Consider the following 19,440-nt stretch of genomic DNA (forward strand, 5'->3'; position numbering starts at 1 on the left):
AGACTGGGGAGGGCACAGGTTCCACTGGGCATGCTACTTCTGGTTGATTGGCTTTGCCTGTGTTGAGAAGGTTCCTCACGCTGTATCCGGGGGTCAATGGGAGTGCTATGGTTGATGCTGTCTGCCATGGGTCCAGTATGAGGGGTAATTGCCAAGTGCAAGGTATTTGCTGTCCCTGGACAAGATGATCACCATGGAAGTCATTTAGGACTCCAGTCCTATGACACAGAATTATTGTCCTTATCCCCTACCCAAACCTTTACCCTCTATCCTCCCTCACAGGCCCATCAACACCGGAGCTTCTTGAGAAATGTTTCAAATCCAGTAATCCAGTAAGATGGAAAAGCAAACATCTATTTCAAGTCTACTGTCCTTTGAAAGACTGACCAACAAGAAACCTTAAATAGCAACTTGTGGAGGGTAGCTGGGTTTCAGCCCAATTTTATCAGTGAAGTGCTGTATGACCTTGGGCAAGTCACTATATCTCTGGGTCTCCACTACTTCTACAAATTGGGATCAGGAGTCCTATTTTCCTTGCATTTAACTGTGTCCAAACACTGTGCTAGGATTCTTAAGACTGCAAAGGGAAGTCCATCATCTGTCTCACTGACTCTGAGTCATAAATATGTTGGAAAGTATTGTCCCATTTCCCAGAAGAGGAAGCTGAGGCTGAGGCAGGTGGAGGGACTTGGCCTAAATCCTAGAGCAAATAGCTAATGAAGGAATTATGCCTGGGTCCTGTGATCAGATCCACAGCCTTCCTCATCCCATTATCCTGCCTCGATAGGAGGCGGTGACCAGGCCACCAGGGGCTTTGGAACCAAGGCTACCTCTGCAGAGGAGGCTCTCCCAGATGATCAGTCCCTTAGCAATTCTGCCAGGATAAGGCCACACATAAGCTGAAATGTGCATTGTGCATTAACTTGGAGAATTACCCGGGCACAGTGGCTCATGCCTGTAATCCCAGCACTTTGGGAGGCCGAGGCAGGTGGATCACTTGAGGTCAGGAGTTCAAGACCAGCCTGGCGCCGGGCACGGTGGCTCACGCCTGTAATCCCAGCACTTTGGGAGGCTGAGACTGGCGGATCACGAGGTCAGGAGATCGAGACCATCCTGGCTAACACGGTGAAACCTCGTCTCTACCAAAAATACAAAAAATTAGCCGGGCGCGGTGGCGGGTGCCTGTAGTCCAGCTACTCAGGAGGCTGAGGCAGGAGAATGGCGTGAACCCGGGAGGCGGAGCTTGCAGTGAGCCGAGATCGCGCCACTGCACTCCAGCCTGGGGCACAGAGAGAGACTCCGCCTCAAAAAAAAAAAAAAAAAAAAAAAAAGACCAGCCTGGCTAACATGGTGAAACCCCTCTCTACTGAAAATACAAAAATTAGCCTGGTGTGGTGGCAGGTGTTTGTAATTCCAGCTACCTGGGAGGCTTGAACCCAGGAGGTGGAGGTTGCAGGGAGCTGAAATCATGCCACTGTACTCCAAGCTGGGGGACAGAGACACTGCCTCAAAAAAAAAAAAAAAAAGAAAAAAGAAAAAAGAAAAAAAATCTTGGAGAATTAATCACTACCATAAGAGTTAATTATTCAGAGCATTCCCCTCAGCTGCCCTTCAAATATATCTCCTTAAAATGGGCTAGTGAGGGCCGGGCATGGTGGCTCACGCCTGTAATCCCAGCACTTTCGGAGGCTGAGGCGAGCGGATCACCTGAGGTCAGGAGTTTGAGACCAGCCTGGCCAACATGGTGAAACCCCGTCTCTACTAAAAATACAAAAATTAATCCGGTGTGGTGGCAGGTACCTGTAATCTCAGCTACTTGGGAGGCTGAGGCACGAGAATTGCTTGAACCCGGGAGGCGAAGGTTGCAGTGAGCCGAGATTGCACCACTGCACTCTAGCCTGGGCGACAGAGTGAGACTCTGTCTCAAAACAAAACAAAACAAAACAAAAAAAGGTTAAGATGGTCATTAACACAGTGTTAAAAATGGACGAGTGAGTGGCCCACTGAAGAATGAGTCCCAGCAGTTATCAAACTGCTTTGATTTTAGCTGGGCGTGGTGGCGCATGCCATTCCAAACCTAAAAGTCACAAATAAAATATTTAAAACTAAGTATTTTTAAAAATTTTCTGTTTTAACTGTATTTGTGAGCAAGGGCTGATTAATAATCTGCCTACAATCTATTTACTGGAATTCAGCAAATATAAATAAAAGAAAAATAATTCAAATAGAAAATAAAGATCAGAGGTGTACAAAGGCAGTAATGGATGTGTATCATAGAACCTTGGATAGGAATTGGGTAAGAGATTGTATGGAGAGCCAGGCGCAGTGGCCATACCTGTAATCCCAGCACTTTGGGAGGCCGAGGCAGGCAGATCACGAGGTCAGGAGTTCGAGATCAGCCTGGCCAACAGGATGAAACCCCGTCTCTACCAAAAATACAAAAATTAGCCAGGCATGGTAGCAGGCACTGTAATCCCAGCTACTCAGGAGGCTGAGGCAGGGGAATCACTTGAACCCGGCAGGCGAGGTTGCAGTGAGCTGAGATCATGCCACTACATTCCAGCCTGGGCGACAGAGCAGGACTCCGTCTCAAACGCTCAAAAAAAAAGAAAGAAAGAAAAGGGAAGAAACATATTCACTTGCAGTACATTCATTATCACACCTCTTTAGGTTCACCGAGACCCCCAGGGTCCTGCCTGACCTTGAGACTGCTCCAGATGTAACCCCTACCTCTCCTGTTCCCTCAAGATACCCCCACCTTAGGGTAGTGACACCTCCCAGTCAGCCCCTGACTGCCTCCTTCCCATCCCCTAGTCACCTTCCCTGAGATGCCTTCCCCAATCTCTCAGCACCTATTTGTTTCTTTTAGGGTTCTCATCACAAACAGATTAGATAGTATCTTGATTATTTGTTACCTGCTTGGGTGGGGACTCCAAGCTGGAGGGAAGTCAATCTTGTTCCCTAGTCTCTCCCTGGCTCCTGGCACAGCACTTGGCACTCAAGTAAATGAATGGCTGATTGTTTGGAAAGAGAAGTGGAGGTGGGGTGGGAAGGAGGGAGGAGCCCAATCCCTGCCCTCCACCCCCCACCATTCCCACACACTGCTGCACGTGCCTCTCTTAAAGAAACTGCTGGGACAGCAGCAACGGTGGCAGCCCTACCTTTACTGGGTGATACCAGACAAGGCCCCTCTTCCCCACCCGACCTTGGTGTGCACTCCACAGGCAGGCAGACAACTCCTATTACCGCACCCCTGTGCAGGGCAACAGCCACGTCAGGAAGCGTGGGAAAGCAAGAAAGTTCCAGGAGAGGCTAGAACTATCAAACCTATTCTCTGCAGTCAGTAACAGGTCCTCATCACAGTCCCCAGTAGGAAACTGCCCAGATGGAGTGATGATCCTGCAGACAAAACTCTAGCTCCACATACCTGGCAGATTCTGACAGCCCTGGGTAGATTCTCCAGCCTGATCTTGGGTGTCCTGAACCCTGGACAGCCTGCCCTTCTTCCCCTTCCCTCACTCAGGGCATTCGCCTCTCCCCTACCCAGGCCACCTTCCCCCATGAGAGCCCTGCACTTGATAAACAGCCATCAAATAACTGACTCCACTCCAAGCAGCCCACCCAATCCATCTACATCTTTCCAGGCATGGGACATGGACAGTTTTTGGCTATTTCAAGTCTTTTCTTTCCCCCTGGATATCAGTAACAGCAGCAGCTATTACTTTTTTTTTTTTTTTTTTTTGAGACGGAGTCTCGCTCTGTCGCCCAGGCTGGAGTGCAGTGGCGCAATCTCGGCTCACTGCAAGCTCCGCCTCCCGGGTTCACACCATTCTCCTGCCTCAGCCTCCCGAGTAGCTGGGACTACAGGCGCCCGCCCCTGTGCCCGGCTAATTTTTTCTATTTTTATTAGAGACGGGGTTTCACCATGGTCTCGATCTCCTGACCTTGTGATCCGCCCACCTCGGCCTCCCAAAGTGCTGGGATTACAGGCGTGAGACACCACGCCCGGCCCAGCTATTACTTTTTAAATGCTTCCTCTGTACTAGGCACTGTGCTTAGTGCTGTGCACACATTTCTCTTGTCCTCATGCTGGACTACAATCAGGTATTATTAGCATCTCTATTTTGCAGGTGAAGAAACAAGCCCAGAGAGGTTAAGTACCTTGTCCAAGGTCTCACGGCTCTAACTAGCAGCCCAAGAACTGAACCCCAGCAGCCCAACTCCACAGAGATGCTCTTAACTATGGGTACATATGACCTTTGGGGTGTGGATTTCCTGATCACCTACTGTATGCTCAGTGGGTGCCCTTAGAGACTGGACTCCACCTCTGTACTTAGGGACCCTGTGACTGTGCAAGGGAGAAGAGAGGTACATAAAAATATTTGCTGGCCAGGCATGGTAGCTCACACCTGTAATCCTAGCACTTTGGGAGGCCAAGGCAGGCAGATTGCTTGGGCCCAGGAGTTTGAGACCAGCCTGGGTGGCATAGTGGGATATCTCTATTTTTAAAAAATCATATTTGGTCTAGCGACAAAATTGATACCATATTTGCATTGATAAGTCTGAGAATTTCCTTAGTAAAAGCACAGGAAATAGGAACTTGAGACCCCAGCTAATCAGGTAACAGTTAATATCTGAAATACACAGGCCAACCAAAGTGGGTGTTACGATACTCTCTCACCAGCTTCCAGGAACCAAATTCAACTTAATAGAAGAGACAGAAGGAGCTCCCTCCTGCTGATAAACGAAGGAGGAATCTGCAGGCCAGAGAAGGGAAGGGTCTTGCCTGAGGCCACCCATCAACTCAGTGACATAAAGAGGTGAGAAGCCAGCAGTTCCAGCTCCCCCATCCTTTGGCTTTCAAGTCATCTTGGTCCCAAAAAGAAACTATAGGAGGTAAGTGCCCACAGTGACCAAAAGTTTAAGAGTTTTCATGGTAAAGACAGGGCGCTGGCTCTTACCTTCAGGGAGAGTGAAATGCTCTGTGAAAGCTGGGTTTGGGAAGCCAGGACTTCTTTCCCAAGCTGACAGAGGCCCAGCTCCAGCTCAGCTCTGCCCCGGAAGGACGGAGTTTAAAAGGCCTACCTGGAACCCGGCTGGGACCACACCTACATGGGGCTGACTTCACTAGGGAACCCATCCTACTGGCTGTCTCCCAGACAGCAGTGGGCCAGGCCAGGACGCCACTGTCTGTCTGTAGCCTGGCGCCTCTCCCTGCCGGGCCCCACCCAGTCCCTGCCCCAGTCAGGCTCCCAGAGCAAGGGTGGGAGTGGGTAGGGAAAAGGCCGGCTCCCCTCCTCATGAAGCCACCAGGGCCTGGGTCCCTCAGAGCCTCCCCTCAGCCTGGACTGGGTCTGAAGCGGCTGCTTCCTGCTTTGCTGTTTTTCTTTCACTTTGGTTTTTAACCCCGAAGTGAAACTTTACGACCGGAACAATTTGGGAAAGATGTTTAGAGTTAAGGACTAGGAGAGTCAAATGCCTGGCTTCTAATCTGAGCGGAAGTGAGCTGAGACCTGTCAAGTTCACTGGGAGACTTGGGAGGAGACCCTCAACTTCTCCAGGCTGCAGTTTTCTCGCTGATAAAATAAGAGGGAGGAACTGAGCTAGTGATTTTTTTTTTGAGACAGGGTCTTGCTTTGTCACCCAGGCTGGAGTGCAGTGGCACAAACAGCTCACTGCAGCCTTGACCTCCTGGGCTCAAGCAATCCTTTCGCCTCAGCCCCACAAGTAGCTAAGAGTACAGGTGTGCACCACCACACCCAGCTACTTTTTGTATTTTTTATAGAGACGGGGTTTCACTATGTTGCCCAGGCTGGTCTTGAACTCCTGAGCTCAAGTGATCCACCCGTCTTGGCTTCCCAAAGTGCAGGGATAACAGGCATGCGCCACCACGCCTGGCCCCTAGGCTAGTGATTTTAAATGTCACTTCAAACTAGAAAAAAAATGATAGAACTTCACCTTCCTCATCCCTGCTGCCACTGTAGCTAAAACAGGAGTTGCAAAGATGATCCGCTGGGGGGTGCTTTTTTGGGCCATCCTGTTGCCTTGGGGGAGGAGGCAAAAGCCTGCTAGCAGTGTAGACATGCTCCTGGTCTCCCTGACCACCTCTCTTGGATCTACCAACTGAGTTCCTTTAGTCTGCACAGGTCCTAGAGGTCCCAGCAACCTAGGGCAGAGCAAATTCAGGAGGCCCCTAAGTATGATCTTTTTTTTTTCCCCTCTCATCTTATATGTTCTTTCAACAAAAGCCTAAGTGTGATCTTGACCCCATCTCAGCACAGCAAGAGGAGACACCTACCACTAGCTGCCCTAAAATTTCTAGCCAGAGGGCTGACCTGGCCATCTGCTAGGACTGACAACGGCTCACCGGGGAGCTGGTCTAGACTTCGGAATCTCTGCTGACCCTGGCATGCCCACTCTGTCTAGCTAAGACCACTGTAATACATTTCACGACATCTTCCCACTGGCTGGTTTACCAAATAGCCCAGGAACATGAGAAAGGCAGGAATGAGTCTCCCAACCATTCAGACGAGGAAAACTGAGGTTCAGTGAAGGGCAGGGGTATAGCTGCCAAACCAGCACTGGGATTCAGGAGGATTTTTTTTTTTTTTGGAGATGGAGTCTTGCTCTGTCACCCAGCCTGGAGTGCAGTGGCACAATCTCAGCTCATTGAAACCTCTGCCTCCCGGGTTCAAGTGATTCTCCTGCCTCAGCCTCCTGGGTATCTGGGACTGCAGACACCTACCACCACGCCTGGCTAATTTTTGTATTTTTAGTAGAGACAGGGTTTCACCATATTGGCCAGGCTGGTCTCAAACTCCTGACCTTGTGATCTGCCTGCCTTGGCCTCTCAAAGTGTTGGGATTACAGGCGTGAGCCACCGTGCCCAGCAAGGTCAGTAAATATTTGAATGAGCTCACTGGCCCCGCCGTTGCCAAACAGGTGCAACACAAGAGGAGCTCATGGAAGAAACAAATTTGAATCTGGGGGTGAAGGCGGGGTGCCTTTTAAAATATACACATTTTCAGAATGAAAAAGAAGGCAATTAAAAAATATATGACAAATTTTAAGTGCACAGACTCTTGAAAGAGCAATTCCATGTGCAGGAATGGCTCCAGCAGCTACACATGCACTCGTGCATGCAGACACAGAGGAAAGGGTGTTTACTGCAGCACTGTTTACAGCAGCAAGACTGAGAACAAGCTAAACATCCTTGAGTAGAGGACAAACAACTGGTGGTCTATGTGTCAATGGAAAGTCACATGCTCAGGAGCAAAGGTGGCCACGAACCTGTACGTGCCCACCAAGAATAACCTGCAACAGAGACTTACATGAAAAATGCAAGGTATAGAAAAGCAGAGAGAGAATATGCCACTGTTTAAGTAACAAAAAGGGATGTTACTGACAATAGCTGCACGTGGATGCTGAGTATTTCTGTAAGGAAACCTCAAGACTGGTCACAGTGATTAGGTGTCTGGGTAGGACAGGGACTAATTTTTCATTATTTTTTTTAACCAAGTTTGAATTTTTTTTAACCAACATACAAGTATTGCTTTTTCAGTAAAAATACAACTTTTACACACAAAAAAAACCCTTCAGCAAAATGTATCCAGAGATGACTCTTCCTAAATCTCAGGCATCAGACTCCCTGGGTTGGGAGGGGAGGCAGGACCCAGGCACCCAGATTTTGAAATGTCTCCTCAAGGGCTGCTGGTCTAGCCTTGTAGAACAGGCAGTCAGCCTCTGAAAGTAGACTGAGACAGACTGGACACTGTGGGGCTCTGGGGTGTGGAGGAGAGTGTCAGGGAAGACTGAGGGAAAACTTGACTTTGAGGCATAGGGAAGATTTGAAGGCGGCTTTGAATGTTGAACAGGTACAGCTGGGATGAGAGTTCCTATCAGGAAGGACAGGAAATTAAGTGAAACTGATAAGGGAAGGGAAGGGAAGGGGAAGGAATGTCTCTCAGTATGGGATCCTGGCAAGTCCCTTCCCTCCGAGGTTTGGTTCCAACTCATGGGAAAGGAAGGGGCTGGGCCAGAGTCCTTTCCAGACCTGCTATCCTAGGACCTTACTTTATTTCATCTCATTTAATATTAAAGGTGGTGGGGAGGGTCCCAAGCTCAGCACATGGCCACAGAGCTCCACACCTGTGCAGTGTAATTAAATATTTGGAGGCTCCAGAACACTCACACCAGGATCTTAGGTAGAGCAGCCCTTGGGCGACATTCCCCCAGGGAGAAGGAGCAGATGGCCTTCTGCTGAGAGGCCCTTCTTCACCCTGTTAATAATTAAGCCATTACTGAAGACCTCTTTTTTTTTTTTTTTTTTTTTTGAGACGGAGTCTGGCTCTGTCGCCCGGGCTGGAGTGCAGTGGCCGGATCTCAGCTCACTGCAAGCTCCGCCCACCGGGTTTACGCCATTCTCCTGCCTCAGCCTCCCGAGTAGCTGGGACTACAGGTGCCCGCCGCCTCGCCCGGCTAGTTTTTTTTTTTTTTGTATTTTTTTTTAGTAGAGACGGGGTTTCACCGTGTTCGCCAGGATGGTCTCGATCTCCTGACCTCGTGATCCGCCCGTCTCGGCCTCCCAAAGTGCTGGGATTACAGGCTTGAGCCACCGCGCCCGGCCTGAAGACCTCTTTTGTTACCTTTTTTTTTTTTTTTTGAGACAGTCTTGCTCTGTTGCCCAGGCTGGAGGGCAATGGCGTGATCTCGACTCATTGCAACCTCCACCTCCCGGGTTCAAGCGATTCTCCCGCCTCAGCCTCCCAAGTAGCTGGGATTACAGGCATGTACCACCACGCTTAACTAATTTTTGTATTTTTAGTAGAGATGGGGTTTTGCCATGTTGGCCAGGTTGGTCTCAAACTCCTGACCTCAGGTGATCCGCCCACCTCAGCCTCTCAAAGTGCTGGGATTACAGGCATGAGCCACCATGCCTGGCCTCTTTTGTTACTTTGGAAGTTCAGTTTGCAGAGACTTATGCCTTGGCTTGCTTTACACCGTGATGCTCCAGGCTGAGGGCTTACAGGCTGCAACAGTCTAGACCTAAGCCACAGGCCCAAACTACACGGACCTGAAGTGGAGAGGGCCCAGGATGCAGGTTAGGAGCCTGGTGGTGGATCCTGGCTAGATTTCGGTGCTGCTGCTGCTGCAGACTCTGGGAGTCAGAAACTAAGTCTCTAAGGCAGCTCTGACTGTCAGTGTTTCCCCAGGGTCATCTCACTGCCGGGCACAGAGCAGCACTTAATAAATATCTATTGAATAAGTAGCTCAGCCACAGTGACCTTGGTCAAGCCTCTTTCTACCAGTGAACCTCAGTTTCCTCTTCTGAAAAACAAGGATGACAAGAATAGTAATACTTCCCAAAGCTGGATAAAGATCTACGGAGCTAATGTATATAAAAGTACTCTGCAAATCAAAACAGGCTAAACAAATATTAAAGATCCAGAACCAACGTGCTGAAAACAAAACAAAAAGAATATACGTGAGAATGAGCAAAATTACGAGAAAGCACCTGGCTCTAGATGGTCATCAAATGAATTACTACAATGGAAAGGGATGGCATACGTCCCTCTAGTCCACTGCTCCAAAGTCCAAATAGCATTTCTCAGGCCATCTCTGTTCCAAAGGAGCACAAAAATCTCTCCTCAAAACCTTTGTCCAGATTATGGTATGAAGAACACGGTTACAGTTACAATTGTACCTTGCATACCGCTGGGCTCAGAGAATATCTGCCAAAGCAAACTGGTATATAGATGCTGGGGTCTGCTGGAGGCAAGGGAGCAGCGGGGTGAGGGGCGCCTGGAGGCTGTGCCTGTCATGTGGTTGCTCTGCCTCATGACCAAATTTGTGTTCAGAGGAGTGTGGGCTGCACACAGAGGAGAATGACTGGCTGGGAGACCCTGGCCAAGCCATCAATCTCCTGGCTGTACACTGGGACCAACCATTGCTGCCTCCCATGGTAGCCACTCTGTAAGCACTAGTCCCCTTCCCTTTCCCTCTGTCCACTGGGGATTCCTGGCTGCAGCCTGAGAAATGGGTCCTAGGCTCTGTCACTTGGCTCTCCTGCGCGAGGCACCTTGGAGGCAAGTCCCTTCCTGCCTTTGTGGGTGACTGATTACTGCGGCTGGGCCCCTCTCTGGTGGTGGCTAGCTGAGAATTCCAACAGGCTCAGTGGTGGACATGCCTAATATTGTGCTGGACATACACACGGCACAACTCCGGAAGCTTCTCACAGTCCAGTATGTAAAACTGCTGGTGTGAGGGTCCCTAGCTCCTCTGACTCTTCCACCTTGAAGGAATTCTAAACTGGCACCCTGACCTTCAGGATCCTTAGAAAGCAGGATTTGTGGGCTTTTAGGATAAATGTGCTTGCTCCTAATTAAAGGACAAGAAGGCTCAGCTCCCTTGGACCCTAAAAGCAGGAGTTCCCTTTCCAAGAAGCAGAGCTGAGCTGTGGGAAGAGCCACGGTTTGGAGACAATTGGCCTTGGGTCTGAGCTACCTTTTCCTTATCTCCAAAACAGGGATGGTAAGTCCACCGCCTCTGGCTTGTTGTACAGATTTCATGAGCCCCCTTGTGGAGCCCCTGGCGCAGAGCCAGGCAAACAGCAGGTGCACAAGAAATGTGCTCAGACTGCTACATCCTGCCCCAAACCAGCAACACCCAACATTTTCCCTTCTGGCCCATCAGGGTGATGGCCAGGCTTTCCTAAGGGAACACAAGCATTCTCTGCTACCCCAACTGGCTCTTCCTACTCCCACGGGCCCCACCCAAACCTCGCCCTCTTGTGTCATCTGGACGCCTGCAAAGCCTCCTCCCTGTTGTCATTTTTATTCATTCCAATTTATCCAGCCTAATTCATCTTCTGGAAAAAGTCCTCCAGTTGTGCTACCTCTGCTCTAAAACCTTCCATGGCTCCCCGGTGCCTCTGTTTTTCAGCTGTTTAACACTGCCTACAACCTCCTGGCTTCGCCCAGATTTTCCAGCCAGAGCCCTGATGCCTCAGCAAAACTAGCACACTCACTGTTTCCCTAAATGCAAACTTATCCAGCTATGCCCTCTGCCACCTCCGCCTCCCTGGAATGTCAGCACCACCCTCTGCCTCTGCAAATCCAGCCCCCCTCAAAGGGCTCTTGTTTCCTCTGGCTCATGCTTACTTCTTCTTTCTCAGACAATGCTTTTCCTCAGCAGACACTTAATTACAGACTGTCACACAGTCTCTCATAATTGCAGGCTTGTCTTCTTGTCAGACCATAAGTTCCTCAGGGCAGAGAGGCCTTGTCTGTCTATGAATCCCCATCCTCTCAGAGCCTGGCCCAGGGCTAGGAAGGCAGGGCCCAGAAAAGGAGGAGTTTTCCAAGCCTCATTCAGCTCCAGGACGAGTTCGCTTTGACCACTAGGGACCACTTCTCTTGCTTCTGTCCTGTGAGGAAACTGTTCACTGGCCAAACCAGACCTCAGGGCTCCAGTTCTCCACCTGGGGATCTAGGCCAGCAATGTACAGAGACGAGGGAGCCCGGGGCAGGGAGGCAGAGCTGTGGCTCTAGTCTTGCTCTGGGATCCTAGCCATCCCTCCCCGTCCCTGGGCCTGCTTCCGTGCTGTGGAACAACAGCCATGTTTTAGCTCTAGAATGTAGCTTGTATCTCTCTTTAAGGTAGCCTTGGTTTCTAAGAATGGGTGGGTCTATCTATTAACACAGCTGATTCCAGCACAGGTTGAGTGAGGAAAGGCAGCCACAGTTAGGTCTGGGAAATCTGGGAACCTGAGAGAGATTTATACCACACACTTCATCAACCTCATTACATTCCTGTAAGGACTAGATTTCATTCCTGCTCAGGTGTTCAATTTGTTCAATTCCACAGCCCGCACCCTGGCCCAGTCTGACTTGACAGTGCCTGCTGCCAGGACCAAGTAGGGGAAGGGTGATTTACTTCTGAAAACCACCAATCCCCATGCAAAACAAAGCTGATGATGGTGATGACTGCCATTTCTCGAGGGGCTTTTACTACATGAGTTCTCATTTCCATCCCAATCTGACAGGGAAGAAAACTGAGGCACAGAAAGCTGACTAATCCAAGGTCACACAGCAACAAGCCAGGCTGTCATACAAACCCAGGATCCTCTCAGTTCAGCTTTTCCCAGGTCGTAGCTGACAGGCTCTCAGCACCAGCATCCTCTAGAGGGCTGGTTTAAAAACCTAGGGGCATTTGATTCCTGCCCCCAGATCTGACAGATGAGTGTGTCTAGGGATGGAGCTTTATAAAGACAAGAAACCTGAATTTTATATATGAGAAAACTGAGGCACAGAAAGGTGACGTGATCTGCCAAGGTCATCCCTTAAGCATACTCAGGAGTCCTGGTGGGACTCCAGAGCCAGCAAGGAGAGACTTCCTGGGAAAGGTGGCATTTGACAGTGTGGGCCTCTAGGGGAAGAGAGGGTACTACAGGAGAAGAGGACAGCATTAATAAAGGCTGAAGCAGGAAAGGACAGGCAACAACTTCTCAAAGTGGCTAGGGGAAGGAAGAAATACATACGGAACCACAACTGCAGCTTGTCCCCAAGAGCCCATCTGAGCTTCTCGGAAGAAAGCTTGTGTGGCGTTTACAACCCGCAGGTCTCCAGCAGTGGTCCTCTGGGTGTGTCTGGTTGCTGCTCAGGATGAGAAAGCCAGGGGAGGTGGTGACTCAGTCCCCACCCAGCCTCCAGATAGCCTCCTTTTAAATTCAAGATGAGCTCAGAGACTGGGGAAATGTCAAGAAAACCCTCCTCCCAGAACAGATGGGAACAGACCCAGGGAAGGTGGCCTGAGGGGGTACGGTAACAGGCAGAACCCATAAATCTGTGGGCTGTGGAGAAGAGGCCGGGGCTCCAAGCCTGCCTGACACTGCTGTGGCTGTGGGCCCCTGAGCAGGTCTTTGTCTCTCTCTGGGCCCCCTATTTTTCATTCACCTGTGAAACAGGGAGAACTCCACTGGCTTCTGACTTCCAGGCCTGTTGGTGGAGAACAATGGTCGGGAAAGAGCCTGGCTGATTACACAATGCCTCACACAGCCTGGGAGAAATGAGAAGATCACTCCTATTACTATTAGAATAGTCACAGGTGCTTTCCTAGTTGCCTGAACCTCAACCACAGGGCGTGGGGGGAGGGAGAGACTGGGCTTCTGTCTAGTTCCTACAAAGAGAAAAGTCACCCAGATGTTTTTGGGAAGGGAAAGTTCACATTTATTAAGTGCCTACTGTGTACTAGATTTAAAAAAATACATAATCTCATTTAATCCTCATCATAATCCTGTGGTATAAATCTTGAGTCCAGATAAGAAAACTGAAGCTCAAAGAAATAATTTGCCCAAGATTACAAACACAGTGAATGATGGAGACTGATTAAAACCAGGCATTTGTGGTTCTGAAACCCAGAGTTTCTACTCTCTGGAACAGTTTTTTTTCTTTTTTTTTTTTTGACGGAGTTTTGCTTTTGTCACCCATGCTGGAGTGCAATGGCCCAATCTCAGCTCACTGCAACCTTTGCCTCCCAGGTTCAAATGATTCTCCTGCATCAGCCTCCCAAGTAGCTGGGATTACAGGTGTGTGCCACTACGCCCGGCTAATTTTTGTATTTTTAGTAGAGGCAGGGTTTCACCATGTTGGTCAGGTTGATGTCGAACTCCTGACCTCCAGTGATCCGCCCGCCTCAGCCTCCCAAAGTGTTGGGATTACAGGCGTGAGTCACTGCGCCCGGTCGACAGGGTCTCATTTTGTTACCCAGGCTGGAGTGCGGTGGCACGATCTCAGCTCACTGCAGTCTCAACCTTCTGACCTTCTGGATTCAAGCGATCCTCCTGCCTCAGCCTCCTCCAGGTAGCTGGGAATACAAGTGCATGCCACCATACCCAGCTAATTTTTGTATTTTTTGGAGCAACAGGGTTTTGCCCTGTTGCCCAAGCTGGTCTCGAACTCCTGAGGTCAAGTGACCCTCCTGCCTTGGCCTCCCAAAGTGCTGGGATTACAGGAGTGAGCCGCTGCTCACACAATTCTTGAGGGATTCCATGATTTCAGAATCAGTCTTAGGATTAGGAATGTTATTACCATTTTATGGATTAGGAAGCTGAAGCCCAAAGGAAAGTGACATCCCTAAAAGTGGGTGAGATGTGGGGACTGGGATCCTGCACCCCTCACTTCCAGGCCAGGGACCAAGCCCTTCTTCTTTCCCACTGCAAGTAGCTGAAGTAAAGCACCAAGCACAGGGCACACAGTAAAAAGGTCAAAGGATGTTAGAGATTGTCATTATACACCAGGGGCAGGTGATAACAGCATGACAGTGACTTCTTCAGAGGCAGTGCCATGGAACAGGACCCAGAAGTCCTGGCTCAACCCTCTGTGGGTCCTTGGTCCTTCTGGCCTCATCTCTTCATCTGTAAGACAAGGCGCTTGAACAGCTGATCTCATTCTCTGCACCAAAGTTCTAGAACATCCTAAGCTCCTTGACAGAAAACCCCAGCTCTCTGCAGAGCCTCTCTCAGCTGAGGCCTTTGTTCCCCTCCTCTACAGGGGAAGCAGGAAAAGCAGCCACGGCTCACAACTACAAAGTGACTTTATTCCAAGTGCCACTGTCCAAGCAGGGCCCACCCTTAAACAACAATGGGATGGAACATGGAAAATCCAACTGTCCCCCAGCACAGACATCCCGATGGGCACGCCCACCTATCTTTACAAACGGACTAACAAAGAGCAAGCAGGATTGGGGCCTGAATTAAGAAACAGCCGTCTCCCTGCTCTATTGGAAGGGCAGGTGCATTCCCTAATAACCAGGAGGCAGTGGGGAGGAGGTTAAAGAGCCTTGGACTGTAGTGTCCTAGGCCTGGATCCCTGTCCCAGCTCTGGCAGGAGCGAGCCAGCTGTTTACCCTTGGGCAAGCTCCTCTCCCTCGATGGGGCTGTTTAAAGACAAGCTGACAGTTCACAAAGCATGTCTACAGATGTTTCATATGATCGTCATGACAACCCTGTGAGGCCAGCACAATCATCCACTTTTTACAGATTGGGAAACTGACACTTAGAGAGGACAAGGGTCTCACTCAAGGTTACACAACTTGAACCTGGCAGAACCAAGGCCCCAGAGGTTAGACTGCCAAAGCCAATGCTCGGGGTGGTCAGATTAAGAAGTCCTCTCCCTGCTCATCCTGAATCGAGTCTCAGCAAGATCCAGGCAGCACAGACCTTTGTTCACTTGCCCACTCTGGTGTTCTGCAAAGTTCTGGCCATGAACCCCACAACCCAGCTGCCTAGGAGGCTGACCACCGCCCCAAACCCCCCCTGCGAAATTTCATTACTCAAGCTGGCAAGAACGCAGCCCCCACACCCAGCCGGGGCTAAATAAACGTCCAAATGATATCACATCCTGCCGACTCCAAAATAGCCCGGCCTGCCCACAAGCGATCACAAAGTGCCAGGCCATGCGGGGCCAAGTGGGCAGGGATGCCCAGCCCGTGGTGCCCTCCACACACTCAAGCAACTAAAGCAGAAGCCTCAAAGCAGGAAGGCCCCCCACTCCCTCCTCCGCCAGACAGCCTGGCCCCTCCCTCCTTCCCCCCCCTTTGTGGGAGGCCCCAGAGCCCCCTTGCCCCAGCGCCAGCCCTTGCCCCAGCGCCAACCCCATGGAGCCTCGGCCGCGGCCAGCCTGCGGGCCAACTCCGGCCCGACCCGGACACCCCACCACTCACATTGCTTCAAGAGCTCCAGACACAAAGCCATGAGGGCCGGATGGGGGTCAGAGACCCAGAGACCCGGCAAAGATAGAAAAAGGGAGAGGGAGACAGGGAGCAGAGAGAAGGGGAGACAGGGGGCTGGGGCAGAAAAAGCAAGGGGGGGACCAAGGGCCCCAGGCAAAGAAGCAGGCTCAAAGGGGTACCTTCAGCGCAAGAGACACAGAGTGGCGAGACCACCGAAACAGATGTCGCGGCACAGAGGGGCAGGGAGAGCAAAGCAGGGGACCCCGATCCCAAGAAGTGGGGGTGCTCGAAGACCTGAGAGAGAACAAGGAGAGACAGCGACAGGCGACAAACCAGGGGAAAGCAGAGAAGGGCTCCTGAAGTCAGGGAGCTGAGGACATATTGGGGGGGGTCCCAAGGAGAAAGACCCCAAGGGACCTAGGAGCTCCCAGTGGATATGGGGAATACCCAGAAGAGGGAAAGCCCAGGGGGAATGGGGGCTTAGAGGAGGCGAGACCCCAGCGATTTGGGGTGCAGGAGAACCCCCAAAGGATGTGCAAGAAGCTCACGGGGAACCCTTGGGGAGAGTGGAAGGTGTTCTCAAGTGGAGCCCCAAAAGATCTGGGGGCGCTCTGAGGGGGAGTCCCGAAGAATCGGGTCGCCCAGAAAGGGCGGCTCTGAGGGCTGAAGAGCGCTCTGAGAAGGGGACCGGAGATGAGGAGCGAGGGAGGGGCTGCGGGGGAGCGCGAGGGCAGAGACAAAGAGACAGCGAGCCGGGGAGAGACAAAGCGGGCGGAGCGGGGACACGGGCCGGAGGACTAGCGGCTGGACAGAAGGACGGAAGCGCGGACGGACGGACGAACGGACAGACGGGGAAGAGGGCGGGGGCGGGGCAGGGCCGGGTCGGGCGGGGGCGGCGCCCGTCTCCTCGCGGGGCCGCGGCTGCTCCGGGCGGCGCTGGGCGGGCCCCGGGCGTCCGGGCTGAGGAGGCGGCGGCGACGACGTGGACCGGACAGACGGACGGAGTGACGGACGGACTGGCGGCAGCTGCGGCCAGCGGCGGGCACTCACCCTCCTCCCTCACGCAGCCCGGCCCGAGGCTCCGGTTTTGTACGCCCGAGGGGCGGGGCCTCCGGGTTAAAGCCCCGCGCCTGCCCCGCCCCGCCCCGCCCCCCGCGTCAGCCGCGCGCGCGTCGCCAGGGACTCCCGGGCCGGGCGGGGGCGCGCGCAGCCCGCTTGGCACGTGGCCCGCCGCGCGCAGCCGGGCTGGTGCGCAAGCGCGCGGGCCGCCGCGTCCGGCCCACGCCCAGGCCGACCGGCCCAGGAAAGGAGCGCGCGCCCACGTCGGCACGCGCATGCCCGAGGACGGGGGGCTCCGCCCCTCGAACCGCCTCGCCAAACCGGTTCCAGCTGGAACGCGACGCATGCTCTGTGCGGGAGGTGGACCGAGGCGGGAGTTCCCACCAGTTCACCCCGGCGACACCTCGCTGTAGGGGGGGAAACCGAGGCTCCGAGGAAGCTGCCCGAGGTGGCCCTCTCATCCCTGCATAGTCAGATTGGCCCTCCGATCCTGGCTGCTCTGCGTCCTAGGTGTTTCTAGCTGTCCTCGCCACTGCATCGTTCCTTTGCTTTGCTAACCCAGAGTGCTAGAGATTGGGTTCCAATCCCGGCTCCGCCTCTGGAGGCCTGTGTGATTTTGAACATCCGCATTCAGCCTCCCTGAGCTTTCCATTCCTCCTGCGTAAAATAAAACAAGCACACCTACGATCTCATGGAGGGCAAAATGACCACCAGCTCGAGCCCGGTTGGCAGTAGGTGGTGTCTTCACGCCTCCTTGCCTTCCCGGTTGCTGGCTTCTACCCCGTGAGTCCCCTCTCCTCAGTGAATCCAGGTCCTGTCACTGCCTTGTGGGCCTCATCTCTCCAGGCTGCACCTATGGTAGGTCTGCTAGACGCAGACCCAACTCTTGTTCATGATCTGCCTTGCTGGGTGACCTAGGCAAGTCCTTCCCTTTCTCACATCTGTTTTCCAAAAAATGGAGAAAAGAATTTTTGACACATCAAAATATTTTGAGGACTGGCGAAGATGATAATATTTCCAATACCACTGTCATGGTTTTTGCATTAAGGTGTAAAAATAATAAATGGAACCGAGGGTTAGCCAACCATTTTGAATCCAGGCACTGTGCTAAGCACTTTGAAGGTCATAGTTTACTTCATCCTCAGTCACTTATGCTACGCCTGTACTATTCACTTTAAGTTGGTTATTTTTATTTTTTATAGAGACAATAAAAGCCTGTTGCTCATGCTGGTCTTGAACTCCTGGGCTCAAGCGATCCTCCCACCTCGGCCTCCCAAAGTGTTGAGATTACAGGCATGAGCCAAGGTTGATTTACTTAGGAAAAAAATAAGGTACATTTGTTATGGGCCCGGACGACCCAAGGCAGCACATACAGCACAGGACGAAATATCATTATTCCACCTCCATCTCCACCCTCCCAAATTCAATAACACACTCCCTGTGTGACCTTGAACAAGTCCCTTTCCCTCTCTGGGACTCACCAGCCCTATCTGTTCCCTGGAGAGAAACTGGACCAAGGCAAGATTTTTCAAACTGTGGACCATGATTGACACCCTGAATAGAGATCACTGGGGGCACCAATTGAAAAGCAGATTCTGGGCCGAGTGTGGTGGCTCACGCCTGTGATCCCAGCACTTTGGGAGGCCGAGGCGGGTGGATCACAAGGTCAGGAGTTCGAGACCAGCCTAGCCAACATGGTGTAAACTCCATCTCTACTAAAAATACAAAAATCAGCCAGGCATGGTGGTGCGCGCCTGTAGTCCCAACTATTCGGGAGGCTGAGGCAGGAGAATAGCTTGAACCTGGGAGGCAGAGGTTGCAGTGAGCCAAGATCACACCACTGCACTCCAGCCTGGGTGACAGAGCAAGACTCTCTTCAAAAAAAAAAAGAAAAAAGAAAAACAGAAAAGAAAAGCAGACTCAGGCCAGGCATGGTGGCTCATACCTGTAATCCCAACACTTCAAGAGGCTGAGATGGGAGGATCACTTGAGCCCAGGAGTTTAAGACCAGCCTGGGCCGGGCGCTGTGGCTCACACCTGTAATCCCAGCACTTTGGGAGGCCAAGGCAGGCAGATCACCTGAGGTCGGGAGTTCAAGACCAGCCTCACCAATATGGAGAAACCCTGTCTCTACTAAAAATACAAAATTAGCCGGGCGTGGAGGCACATGTCTGTAATCTCAGCTACTTGAGAGGCTGAGGCAGGAGAATCGTTTGAACCTGGGAGGTAGAGGTTGTGATGAGCTGAGATTGCACCACTGCACTCCAGCCTGGGCAACAAGAGCGAAACTTCGTCTCAAAAAAAATAAATTATTTAAAAAAGACCAGCCTGGGCAACATAGGGAGACCCTGTCTCTACAAAAATTTAAAAATTGGGGCCAGGCGCGGTGACTCACGCCTGTAATCCCAGCACTTTGGGAGGCCAAGACGGGCGGATCACGAGGTCAGGAGATCGAGACCATCCTGGCTAAGACGGTGAAACCCCGTCTCTACTAAAAATACAAAAAATTAGCTGGGTGCGGTGGCGGGCGCCTGTAGTCCCAGCTACACAGGAGGCTGAGGCAGGAGAATGGTGTGAACCCAGGAGGCGGAGCTTGCAGTGAGCGGAGATCAAGCCACCGCACTCCAGCCTGGGCGACAGAGCGAGACTCCG

The 19,440-nt window shown here is 51.9% G+C and overlaps 1 protein-coding gene and 1 long non-coding RNA gene across 18 annotated transcripts in view; one reads left to right on the forward strand and one right to left on the reverse strand.

Annotated features, from left to right (window-relative positions):
- Nucleotides 1-19,440, reverse strand: part of LOC105496296 (DLG associated protein 4) — a 234,076-nt gene that overhangs the window by 58,895 nt on the left and 155,741 nt on the right. For 2 of the 17 annotated variants that reach the window (XM_071079384.1, XM_011766611.2), the window contains exon 1: nucleotides 15,721-16,579. The exons of 5 other annotated variants lie outside the window; for them this stretch is intronic. Coding sequence is in view for 3 of the 12 variants with exons in the window: in XM_011766611.2 (XP_011764913.2) it covers nucleotides 15,721-15,751 (31 nt within the window). In the remaining 9 variants the exon portion in view is untranslated. Of the gene's footprint in view, nucleotides 1-2,915; nucleotides 2,938-4,961; nucleotides 5,113-12,538; nucleotides 12,562-12,953; nucleotides 13,057-15,720; nucleotides 16,584-16,779; nucleotides 17,150-19,440 lie in introns of those variants that run through there. 10 more of the 17 variants (XM_024797455.2, XM_024797458.2, XM_024797456.2 and 7 more) reach the window with 10 other exon arrangements.
- On the forward strand, nucleotides 25-14,901 carry LOC139358469 (uncharacterized). Its single transcript, XR_011613381.1, has 3 exons — nucleotides 25-162; nucleotides 4,685-4,896; nucleotides 14,550-14,901. It is a non-coding gene; the product is annotated as an uncharacterized lncRNA (long non-coding RNA).

The sequence above is a fragment of the Macaca nemestrina genome, chromosome 15, assembly GCF_043159975.1.
Source record: "Macaca nemestrina isolate mMacNem1 chromosome 15, mMacNem.hap1, whole genome shotgun sequence".
NCBI lineage: Eukaryota > Metazoa > Chordata > Mammalia > Primates > Cercopithecidae > Macaca > Macaca nemestrina.